We start from the raw sequence: 12,659 nt of genomic DNA, 5'->3' as shown, positions 1-12,659 counted from the left end.
GATTATTCCCCATCATCACCCACTAATTTCAGAGGAAAAGATCTCAAATCCACTGGAAGGTAAAGTTAGTTTGCAAATTTAAAGTAGTGTTCCATCTCATTTGGCTAAAAGTGACTGACCTGTGAACAGTGATCCCCCTCAGACCTCCACTCTCCTTTCATTGGCCGCCTAATCATTATCCCGACAGTCATTCCAGCAGGTGAAGACTGATCTACAGCCGTACCTCTGTAAAATGTTGTTAAAGTTAAATGATTTCCTCTTGGTAAATAGCCCAGTCACATCTAATAGCAACCGTGAGTTTTCGTTTCAGTTTGACTTTAAAGTTCCTCTGAGCTGAAGTTAAAACCTCAATGTACTGACCCGCCTCGCGACACCACCAGCTTCACTTTGACTTTGTACGATACGATGATCCCGAGGATCTCCTTATTGGCTCCTTCTCTCAACCTGACAAGACAGAAAGCACTCAGTTTGACCAATTGGATTGCTCAGTTGCCATCAAAGGTTAACAACAGTGTGAGGTCGGACTCACAACGTGCTGGAGGCCAGGTTGGTGTCCTCATGCTTCAACTTTCCGTCCAGAGCCAGGCCTCGTTTCTCTCGGTTGTTGGCCAGAAAAGGAGTGAGGGTGAAAACTTTGCAGAAAGTTGAACTGGGAGCTACGACGTCACTGCAGAAAGAAAAAACATGTTCATGGTAACTGAGCTGAATGTGATGTCAGATATCAGTCAGAGGCAGATTCTTGTTGTCTGCCATCGTCTTCTGTGCTGGTTTGTTTCAAATATTAAAGAAAAACTCACACACTTGACTGAAAACAGCCATCGATCTCTCTGATCAGTCCCCAAAACGAGAGGATTTCCCCAAAAACTGTTTCAAAAACAGACGCAATGCAGTAACCAGGCTGCTGAAACAGCTGATGATAAGAAGAACATGGAAACTCACTCTGACTCTTCAGTGGCCACTGGACATTTGTACTGAGCCGTGTTGAAGAGGCAGATGTCTGCGTACTGTCGCACTGCAGAAACACAAATCACTGTTCAGTAACACAACCACACACACACACAGACAGGTAACAGCCTGGACGTACCCGAGATCTTCATCTTCTTGACGGTCTTGTTGGTGTTGTTGGTGACGTGGACATTGACGCTGATGGGCTCGCCGTGGTAGTAGATCTGAGAGACAAACACTGAGAGGTCACAGCTGCTGATGATGGTTACCTCTCACACACTGCTGCTCTGGGATCAGGATTTAAGGTTCAGGTTGTGAGAGGAGATCAGACAGACACTGAAATGTGTCATTATCTCAGGATAACGAGTGTCTGTACTTCCTGTGTTTGTTTTGATTCCAGGGCTCTCTATGGGGGGGTCAAATGGGCTCATTAGTACTCTTCTGGAGAGTCACTGCTCCATCAGAGGGGGGCCATGAAAAATACTGTTCACCCACTTGGCGCTGTGACATAACATTAAAATGATATGTATGTGTAAATATTTGATCAGTATTTTCCTTGAGGTCAAAGTTAATCTGTGAATAAAACCGGACCAGTTCACTGAAGCTCACATTTGCTGATATTGACTGTTATCACTGAGAATCTAAGAGTTGTTTGCTGGTGAATCATGTCTGACAGTTAAAGCTGAAGCTTTGCTGCTAAGCTAACATTAATGGTACAATTTTATAGACAGCTCAGCTGCTGCTGCTCAGTTCTAAGTCTCCAAAGACTGACATTAGATTAAAGTAGTTTGGGTAACAACAACACAACTACAGCTTCTAAAGTGTAAAAATGAAAAACAAACAGCTGTGACTGAGGCTGAAGCGATTGTACATTTTGTTTTCATGTCCCCTGCCTGAACTAAACTTTCCTCCTCCTTTCTCTTTTCTTCTTCGTATTTTTGCCACAGAAATAAAATTAGTTTGTCTGTTTGTCTGTTTCCCACCTGTGACAATTTGAATGGTTCAGACAAAGTGGGCAGCTGGTTTACTCTGCATCATTTGAGTCTGTGAATCTTATATTTGTCAGAGATGTGCAGAGTCTCTGTAACAAAGTTCAACAAACCTCTAAAGTCGTATTATTCCATCAGAGGACAAATGTGAAACTGTTACCAGCAATTATTTTCTTTATCAATCATCAGGATTATTGCCAATGAATTCTCTGTCGGCCGTGAGTTGAAATATGTGTGTGATCCTCAGGTGTTACCTCTTTGTCCAGAGAGGCCTCCAGGTGCAGAGGCTTGTCCGACATCAGGAACTGTCTGGTGGTTTCTGCCGTCGGCTGAGGACCAGGTTTCTCTGGAGCGTACTGGACCTTCCTGATCACCAGACGCACAGAGTTCCTGCAACATTAACATAACGCTGACACTAATCCTCCCATTTAATCAGAGTGACACTGTACACTCACTGATGATGACTGTGTGCACGTGCGTATTGATTTTATGACCGTGGAGATATTTAAATTCTGCTGGATTTGGCTGAGATGGTTGTGGTTTATTGGCTGTCAGTGGTGAGGTGATGTTCCTGCAGCCTACAGCAGTGGTCCTCTGTCTCAGTGCAGGAAGCTGCTAATGCACAGCTGATTTCACTTTCATTCATAATTCATCTCTTTACTCTGCCCGGGGTCGGACTGCAGCTGACTCACTTTTACCTTTTGTGGATCTTTTCCTCAACGTTTTCAGCACAGAAAGCTTTCACCTCAAAGTCGACTCCACAGGCCTGAAGACACAAAACAGATATGTTTTGATATGTTGATTTATTTAAATACATATTCAGTAGTCATTTATCAGGTGTTTATCCCCAGAGGAGCGTCTTTACCTTCCCAGTGTCCTCTGGTCCAGGCTGCAGAGTGACTGAGCACGGCAGGTTCAGAGGAATCTGCAAACACAAGAAGTATCTCAGCTTCTGACAGATTTTTGCTGCTGAGGAAAGTTTTTCTTTTAGGCACATTTCATGACCTCATTTTATTATCTGTAGAGTTTCAGTACAGCAGCCTCCTCCCTCTCAATCAGTTTTCTTGATTAAAGTCTAGAATAAAATCAGGAGAGAAGTCCTGTTTGCAGTGCTTGAAACTTTGTTTGACCCTCACAGTGTTTCTGTAGTAAATGAATAAGCATGCATCAGAGAATCAGCTCTGACCTCAACAATAAACCTCTTTACAGATATGAAGTCGCCATCTGAGGCAGATTTTCAGATGTGGTGTGAGGTCCAGACTTCTGGAGAGCTAATGCTAAGCTAGCTGCTGCTGGATGGTCAGTAAATCCTCCAAACATGTGAAGGCTTAAAAGTTGTTTAAAGGTTGTTCAAATGTCTGGTCAGATTCACAATGTTGTCGACAGACTTGTTGATGATACAGTTCCTGATATAAATCTGATTTTTCTCTGCGTGTGTTCATATTTGACTTTAGCTTCTTTGTTCAATAAAAAAAGAGAGAAGAAAAGAAAACCATGTTAATATTTCTCACAGTGAGGTGTTGAGGACAGGATGGTTTCAGTATCGAATGTCAGGTATCAGGTTTATCAGATGATGTACTGCTGACAGAATCTGAATGAAGCTCTGCGGACTCAGTACCTCGAAGGTGAACGGGTAGGCATGTTCTCCCAGCTTTTTAATCAGGCGTTCCTGAAGACGAGTCAGACTCTTCTTCTCCTCTGGCAGCGGAGGAAACGCCTGGATGTTAGCCACAAACAGGTCCTTCCTAAACGTCAACCCGAGGACGTCCAAATCCTCCCGACCATAACGGAACGCACAGGTCAGAGTCACAAACACTGAGGAGGAAACACACAAAATCACATCCTGTTAGAGGACAAGAAACCTGCTTCCCCCTGAAACAGTTTCCCCCTGCCTCCAGTCTTTGTGCTAAGCTAGGTTAAATACATCATGGATTTAAATGTTCATTTATGTCTATATGAGGTTTAACAGAAAGGCCAGAGGCTCCAGGACGCTTCCCTGAGGAACCCCACACTTACTGAAGATGGTGGACCAGAGGAAAAGGAGAGGACAAAAGGGTGGACTGGTCCTTTAATCAGACAACACTCTAAGGAGCAGGTTAGGTCCCTTGAGCAATCACAAAATTAATCTCAAGGTATAGCAAGATACAAAAACAAACACAAAACCAAAACAGAACAGCATCAAAAACCCATAAATGTATTTTTTATTTCTAATCTTTCCTCTTTGTGATTCCTGATTGTTTTTATGTCTTCAGGCCAAATATTTGTCTTTGAATCTCTGCTTTTAAGCTGTACAAATGTATTAGTCCCACAGTTACTGACATATGTTAATTGATATTTTATACAAAAGAATTAGATAAAGCAGGGCGTCATCAGCATAAAAGTGACAGCTAAGGTTGTGTTTTTGGATTATGGGACCAATCAGGATCATATGAATAAATAAATGTAGTAAAGGATTAGGAAGTGTTGAACCTTCAGGGACTCTGAAGGAGATTGAGGCTGAGGATGAAGAGGCCATTTTTATTTTTATTTATGTTGTACAAAACTCATGGTGAGTATTTTAAAGGCCAATATATAGTTAAATCTGACTACTTGAAATATATGAAGCTCAGTTTCTCTTTTTTAATTTCATTGCTAAGTGTTGGAAGAAGATTCCCTCATGTTTGGAAATACAGCAAACAGAAACTGTATCCAATCCAAACAATTTTAGTTTTAGAGATTTTCTCTTTGGTATTAGGAGGGGATGTTGCCTTGTGGGAACTCATGTCATCTAATATTGAACTACGTCTTGGATGAATATCAAGAAAAACAGTTTAAGGCAGAATCGATGGCCTTGTTGTTCAGTCTGTTGGTGAGAGCCGTGGTCTCCTGAGTTAAAAGCTGCATTTTCATCTAAAAGCAAGAAATTAGAGCAGTTTTCTGAGTCAGCAGCCAGGAAGAGGTCACCTCCACCTCCATCTCCACCCCAGACTAATGTAGCACGGGGAAGAGCTCAGGAAGTTCCCTGTTTTAACCTCCTGTTTTAATATAAACAGGTTGGAGCTTCAGTTTTCTCACCTTTTCTCTCCTTCAGGTACTCGGGGTCGATCAGGACGACGCCATCTGTAGGAAAAAACAAAACTTTATTATTTTCTCACTCTTTGACACAACAAACTGAACTAACTAGAAAAGAGTAAAAACTGATCTCACCAACAGGTTCCACTAGGTCCACGTGATCCACAAAGTCTCTCTTCCCCAGATAGACTGTGAGCTGAGGGAGGAACAACAAATAGCCAATCAGAATCAGGGGTCCACAAACTTTCATAAGAACCAGGGTTTGAACATGAAGAACCTCAGGACTCACCTTTCCATTGGGACTGGCTTTCTTAAACACTCTGAAAACAAACAGATATAGAAGCAGGTCAGTGAAACTGTCGACCTTTGCAGAGGAGGTGTTTCCTGTTGTTTCTTCTTCAGTGCAGAAATATCTGCAAATGAGTTTCCTGTATGTTACATCAGAGCAGCTGTTTTAAATGTATGACTTATTTCTTCACTTATCACACAGATTGGTACTTTACTGTTATTGTTAGGATTATAATTACATCACAGCCTGGCGATGGAAACTTTTGGCTTCTGATTGGGCAGTAGGTGCCTGAGCTATAAAAAAAATATTCTCTTCTTAAGTCTGTCTTTAATTTTCCATAAATGTCTTCATTTTCCAAATGTGGCATCTTTAAAAAAATCCTGATTTTTGCTGAATGTCCAAACAGGTCTCGTCCTCACACTGGACTCTGGGATCAGGTTTCCTGTGGGGAAGTCCTTCTGTCAGTCACCACCATCATCATCCTCACTATAATCAGTAGCAGCTTCCTCTCTCTGAGTCTCTGTCTAATGCTGTCTGACAGTGTTACCCCCTCCTCCCTCCTCTGTGTTAATGTTGTCATAAATTAGCTGCTGTGGCTCCATTAGCTTTCAGCTTCCTCCTGAATGGACCTTCATCCATCAGCAGCATCAGGATGCCGTTTTATCGGAAACCACCAGGACTCCTGGGAACTCCTCTCAGCACGCGATCTGCTCGCCGTCGTCTCAGCAATTAGTCCAGTTAAATTTTAACACAGAGCAACTCTGCAGCCTCGTCAAAACAGCAATAATCTGTATGATGACGATTAAACCTGAGTTTTCTCTCAGTGAACTGAGGATCTGTGGGTTTCAGTGACTGAATCAGTTCATTAAAAAATGAAAATAAAATAAACACAATGAAAGCACAGTAAAGTCATTCAGAGAAATACATCCTGTTTCCTGACATTCATACTCATATACATGCACATTCACCAAAACCTGACAAGATAATGATCCTCTGCAGCTGTGGCTCATGTGATCATCTTGTATTTTCAGTAATGACTCTGATTCTCTCACAGGCTCTTAGCTTCACTGGCCGGAGCCCAACCAGAGTCAGAGAGACCGAGGAAGAGATGGTGAGAGAACGACTGTAAACCAGATTAAAGATTCATTCAGACAGAACAGCAGCTCAGCAGTTAGAGCTGAAGTTACAGGGGAAAGAACCGATTCTGTCCTGATGAGACCAAGCTGAAAGAGTGAGATCCTGTCAGACCACAAGGCCACCAGAACCCAGTCCTGAAAAACACCATCCACTGTATCAGATTTAATTAATCCAACAATCATCACCTCAAAATCTCCTGGTAGGGCCTGTCAGGACCAGGACCCAGACAGAAACCAGAAACTAGACAAGACTAGGAATTAAACAAGGCCAGGAACTAGACAAAGACCAGAAATTAGACAAGACTAGAAACTAAACAAAGACCAGGAACCAGAAAAGACCAGGATCAAATTGTACCAGCAACACAGACTCTATGCTAGTTTGATACCGACAGGTAAACAGCACATGTAACCATGGTAACTGTACACAACAAAGATGGCAGCAGCTGGAGCCTCAAAGTACTGAGCGGACATGAAACTAAACACTGAAGTTTTACTGATAAAAACTAGATCACACGGGGGCTGGGGAGAAATCAGTGGGAGCCACCATCATATAGAACCCACTCCCTCAAGAAGAAGGACTTTTATGAGCTTTTTCTGTAATAAATTCCCATGAAAACGTAGAATTGACTCCTGAATCCTGCACAGAAACACTGCTGCCTCTGTTCCTCTCATTGTAAAGACTGGAAACCTCCCAGCAGTGAATCAACTGACTGACAGAACAAGAGATTGTGCAGGTGAAGTGGTTTTTGTAGCTGCAGAGCTCCTGTGTTCAGCCTCTGCTCGTCTGATCGATCAGGACGCTCTGACAGAGAGGGAACACTGACTGACTGATCAATAACTGATTGTTGTGTCAGCTTGCTGTAGCAGGAGACGACTGAAGACTGAAGACTCCCCTGATACTCAGAGTACAGCAGAGAGACTCACACTGACACCGGGGTCTGATCTTAGAGCTGGTTTCTACTGGTTTCTACCCTTTTCCACCAAAATAAAAGCTGTGAAATATTTCATATCCCTGAATTGTTGTTAGAAATAGAGCTATCACTCATCACAGCATCTGATTTATTGTTCCCGAGTTAAACTTAGCGCCTGTGGTTTGTAACACGTTTCCTGTCTCAGTCCTCCACCCTCGATCCAGATCAAGAAAAGCTGCAGCCACACTAACAGCTCAGGCTGTTTCAGGGTGGTGCTTTGAGCTAAATGCTAACAGCAACATAAGCTAGCATGCTGTGCATCATGTTCACCATCTTAGTTATCAGCAGATAGTCAGCAGTAACCAGAGTCCAACTAAGGCAGATGGGAACATCATTAGTTCTGTAGGGTCCAAACCAAAGTTTTGGACACATGGAACATGAACGTCTGAACCAAACCTTATCACAGTCCAATCAATAATTGTTGAGATGTTTCAGCCTGAAACAAAATGGAGGAACGACCAACTTTACTGTCCACTGTTAAACTGTTAAACCTTAGGAAACGAGGGAGATATCTCGTCCAGTGGACGAACTGATGTGTTACAGATGTCGTCTTCGTTGTCAGGAGGACAAACAGAAACAGAGTGACTTCTAATCCAAAACTGCTTTCTAGAAACCTAAGGCGTATTCTGGAAACATCTTAAAGGAAAAGTTTTCTCTGCAGCCAATCATGTTTTCTTGCCTGGAGGTGGTGATGGTCATCATTGTGTTTACAAGAGGTTAGAACACATCCTCTGAGCAGAGCTACTTCTTCAGGACAGTCGGGAGGCTACAGTGAGTTGCTATCGGAAAGTGACAAGACTAGCAGGGCTAGCCGGTTAGTATGCTAACTTCAGTATAAGAAAAGAAGAAAAATACAAAGAATAAAGTAGAAATAAAGCAGATCTACAGTAAAGGATTGAAGTTTGATGCTGAACTAACGATGTTTCTTCTAGACTGGTGAGTAAACAGCTGCTAATGCTAATGTTAGCTCCTTTAACTCAGTTATTCAGTCCAATTATATTTACTAATGAAACCCTGGTGAACTCGGCGCCTTCTTATGTCTTAAAGACAGATACAGCTCAGAGCTCAGAGCTCGTCTAAACCAAGACACAGAGAAGCTGCAGCATGTTCACAGTTTAAAATCCTGCTGCATGATCAGAGTTCGGACTCCTCAGAACCATCGCTCTGCTGCCGCACTACGCTGGCTCCCTGTCAAACTCAGGATTAAACCCAGAATTGCTCTAATTACTGTTAAAGCCTGGCACAGCTCAGCTGCACCATAACTCAGTGAGCTGCTGATCCAAACACTGTTGACAGGTTTATTAGTGCAGCACCTTTTGACAACAGGACAAATCAAAGTGTTTTATTCAAGACATAAAAAGGCTTTAAGACAATATATAAAATGAACACGAGCTGATGATTACACATTCATTCCTGATAATCTGTGGTTAAATATCCAACAGAAAGATCTGATGTACAACGTCACTGAGGCCAGAGACTGTTAGACCAGGGTGTTCTAAATAGTTCTGATGATACCATCAGTACAGAGATGACAGGAAGGGAGGGACTCACTCAGACTGAGGACGCCCTGGTCCTTCGCTGTTCTGAGATGATGAACACCAAACGAGCAGCAGCAGGTTTGACAGTTAAACTGAAAATCAGATATTTAAATAAAGATGTTCAACAGAGACCGAATCAGAGGAACGACAGAATCAGATCCTGACTAACTTTATGAATCCTCCCTGATCTCAGGTCAGGAAATCCGGAACACTAAATCCAACATCAGTCTTCATCTCGTCTATCTGTTACCATAGCAACCAACTCCACTTTTCTCCTCTCATTTCTCGGAGGTTTTTCTGTAACCCGTTAGATTTCTCCACAGAAACCTGACGACAGATGAGTTAGAGATATTGGTAACATCTGAACAAGGTCAACTGTGGAGAGAGAAAGTGGGACTAAGATGGCCGACACAGACCATGTGACCTGGGTCGGCCTCTCCAAAGCTGCCGGGCTAACTGCAGGATCACGGCCTGGGGTTAGCCTGGATCTACTAACGAGGGTTTGGTCGTCAGATGGCAACACGTGGTTTGACATCAGACTCCACCTGGTGGAGGGAAAGTCAGAGTTAAGATTAACACTTGTCCTAAAGTTAGGAGAGGTTATTTAAGGAGCGTTTCCTGTCTGAAGTCAGGATAGGAACACTGACCTGTGAGAAATGAAACTAATGCTGCGCCTCCTCACTAAGAAGCACTCACTTGTTAAATGAGGTTCGACTGAACAGACGCTGGTTTAAATATTTGAGCTGCTGGTTGAGTTTCAGTAGAAACGTGGTCAGCTGACAGAGTCTGAGCTGCTCTGTATGTCCCACTGATCACACTCAACTCATTAATATTCTCCTGACACAACACACTCGGATCATTCAGCCTGCAAACACAGAAACACACTCAGCGCTCAGATACAAGAGGACATCCACTACAGAGCAGAGAAATCCATGTTCTGTGGTCCGAGTCCGGTTCTGTGTGGAACCACAACTGCTTCAAGAACCTCTGCACCGTTAAAAACAGTTTTATTATGACTGTGTTGGACAGCAGAGGTTTACAGGTCGCTATCTGTCAGAGTGACACTGGGTCAAACTGGGAAATAAAAGCACTAAACACAAGATAAACAGCTCAGTGTGTTTGTATTTTCAGTCTGTATCTGTCTCCATTAACAGCAGCTGAACTCTCTGTTATCAGCTCCTGTTGTCAGAGTATCATGGACGTTCAGACACCTATCACTGGATCTCTGTGAAACTGAAGGAAACTTAAAAACAGGAGGATTCTGAATGAAGTTCTGCAGTTTCTCTGGTTCCTCTCTGGATTTCTTCAGTGACGACCCAAAAACATAAAGAGTGAAAATTCAAACTCAAGTTAGAAAAACCTGTTTGGTTTGTATTTATGTGTCGTTACACTATGAGAATTTGATCGCAGCTGTTTTTGGTCTCCAAAGTTCGGTCGAACTTCGAGTCTCAGTGAGATCTAGGACCCCTGGTCTGGATTGTCCTCTTTTGTGTCAGACAGCCTAAAAGGAGCTGGACCAGAAGGACCTGGACCAGAGGGACCTGGACTAGAAGGACCTGGACCAGAGGGACCGTCAGAGGAGTCAGACTGAAGGTAAGCACCAGTGTGATCACTGGACTCTCTGGACTCTGCACTCTGGTTGTTTCAGGTTGAGTCAGCTTGGTTTTGTTGAGTTGTGTGTTGTAGTTTAGATTATTTGGTGTAATGAGAGAGGAGGTAACACACACTGACAACACGTCAGCGATCACACTGTGGTACATCTGTCAGGAACATCTGACTCGTCTGAAGAACCTGCAGCAGAACTCAGGTCAAATAACTTCATTACCTGCAAACTACTAACAAATAATGAGTAATTGATTACATTTTTTGAGTAACTGTCTCAACCCTGCATGTGCCCCCCCCCCCCCCCCCAGCCCTATGTTTCCTGTCTGTCGCACTATCAAAATAAAGGCCAGAAATGCACAAAAATCCCTTAAAAAAGAGAAGAGGAAACCATCAGAGACATCACTCACACACACACACACACACACACACACACACACTGCTCGAGGTTCTGACAGAACGTTACATAATGTTACAACAACACACACACACACACACACACACACACACACCTCCTCTGTATCTGTAACCAGCAGCAGGACGACATGAAGGAACCATGAAACACAAACAGCAGCGCTCAGTATAAAAACACACACTCGCACTCATCAGGGTGTGTTACTGACACACACACACACACACACACACACACACACACACACACTTATTCTTACCTGGTTCCTTTATCTCCCATCCTGATGACGCCGACGAGCCGACAGCAGCCGGACGGAGAGATAATGGAGGAGGAGGAGGAGGAGGAGGTAGAGGAGGATGGAGGGATGCCGTCACCGTGGAAACTGAGGGGAGGATGTCTCTCTCTCTCTCTCTCTCAGGAAGTCGTCGTCATACCGTCAGATTCTCCTCAGCACAAGAACAAACCTCCATCTGAGCTCCGATCCACTGAGCGACTGACTGAATCCACCACTCTGCTCCTCCTCTTCAACTCACCCTCCTCCCTCCTTCTCTACCTCCCTCACTGCCTCTCTCTCTCTCTCTCTCTCTCTCTCTCTCTCCCTGCTGTCAGACTCATTAGCAGTACAATGTGTTAAAAAATGAAACACCCAGAGGACAGATTTTATTTCTGCCTGTGACATTAACATCAAGCTCACAGCTGGACTCTGACCTCCGTCATCCCTCCATCTGTCCGTCTGTCCGTCCTTGAGGAAATAAATAGAAACATTCATTTACATTTTACCTCGAAATGTCACAAATTCTCCAAACATCAGACGTCAACCTGCCTCAAAAAGCAGAAGAAAACCTGCAGAGGGAAACAGACCAGAGTTTAACACAGCTGTATGGAAGATTTATAGTGCCAAAATATTATGGAACATTACTGAAATCAAATAAAATCAGTTTCACAAAAAAAGCCTTTACCTCCAAGTCTGAGGCTGTGGTTCTGACTGGAAACAGTAATGTTTCTCTCGGGCTGGGGGGGAGTTTCTGTCCCAAGTGAAGGAGGTTAAGGATCTCAGGGCCTCAGGGTTGGATTTACCAGTATCTACGGTCCAACCCTCTCCTGTAGTCATGAGCTTTGCAGCAGGGCAACGTAAATATGGCGGCCACCAACATTTTGTGCACCACCGACCAGTGTCATGTAAAGCAGGTTCACACTACAAGATAACCAGTCCGAGTCTCCTGATCGGAGTCCTCAGGTCTGATTATCTGATGGTTGTAAAGATGATCTTGTCAGATTCTCCTGTGGTGTGAGGTGTGTTCAGACTGATCTTACCCTCCCTGATCTGCTCTGAAGACGATCGATAAATATTAAACATGATCAATATTTCCGATCAGAAATCGTGTGTTGGGGGGGGGGGATTCACTAAATACATTTTTGTTCTTTCTGTGCAGCCTGGTACCAGTCCGTGGCCCAATAGTTGGGGACCGTTGACACAAATGGCTGTTTTTAGCCCTGAGTTGTGTCTGCAGGATCCAGTAACATCCACGAAGACTGAATACAAACATCCAGACTCTCAGACTGTGTTCTCGGGAAGGCCATGAGTCCTGAAGTCTGTCCAAATCCACAAAGTTTCCAAGGGACTTCAGGTGGACTTTGTATGACTTTCAGAGGGTTTGCTAGCTCATTAAATGACCCATAATCCATGGCAAAACCATGTCAAGGTCATTTTATGAACAGAACAACA

General features: G+C 43.6%; 1 protein-coding gene across 1 annotated transcript in view; it reads right to left on the bottom strand.

Moving 5' to 3' along the window:
* Positions 1-11,623, bottom strand: part of arrb1 (arrestin, beta 1) — a 32,268-nt gene extending 20,645 nt beyond the window's left edge. The window contains exons 1-12 of the mRNA XM_018662884.2: positions 11,193-11,623; positions 5,275-5,305; positions 5,121-5,181; positions 4,989-5,033; positions 3,553-3,749; positions 2,800-2,859; positions 2,633-2,700; positions 2,189-2,324; positions 1,085-1,169; positions 940-1,012; positions 530-667; positions 361-444 (exon numbers count right to left, since the gene is read on the bottom strand). Of these exons, the coding sequence (XP_018518400.1) occupies positions 361-444; positions 530-667; positions 940-1,012; positions 1,085-1,169; positions 2,189-2,324; positions 2,633-2,700; positions 2,800-2,859; positions 3,553-3,749; positions 4,989-5,033; positions 5,121-5,181; positions 5,275-5,305; positions 11,193-11,212 (998 nt within the window). The 5' untranslated portion in view covers positions 11,213-11,623. The remainder of the gene's footprint in view (positions 1-360; positions 445-529; positions 668-939; positions 1,013-1,084; positions 1,170-2,188; positions 2,325-2,632; positions 2,701-2,799; positions 2,860-3,552; positions 3,750-4,988; positions 5,034-5,120; positions 5,182-5,274; positions 5,306-11,192) is intronic.
* Positions 11,624-12,659: the final 1,036 nt, after the last annotated feature.

This window comes from Lates calcarifer, unplaced genomic scaffold, assembly GCF_001640805.2.
Source record: "Lates calcarifer isolate ASB-BC8 unplaced genomic scaffold, TLL_Latcal_v3 _unitig_5390_quiver_850, whole genome shotgun sequence".
NCBI lineage: Eukaryota > Metazoa > Chordata > Actinopteri > Centropomidae > Lates > Lates calcarifer.
The sequence above is the reverse complement of the archived record's forward strand: the minus strand, read 5'-3'. Positions and strand labels throughout refer to the sequence as shown.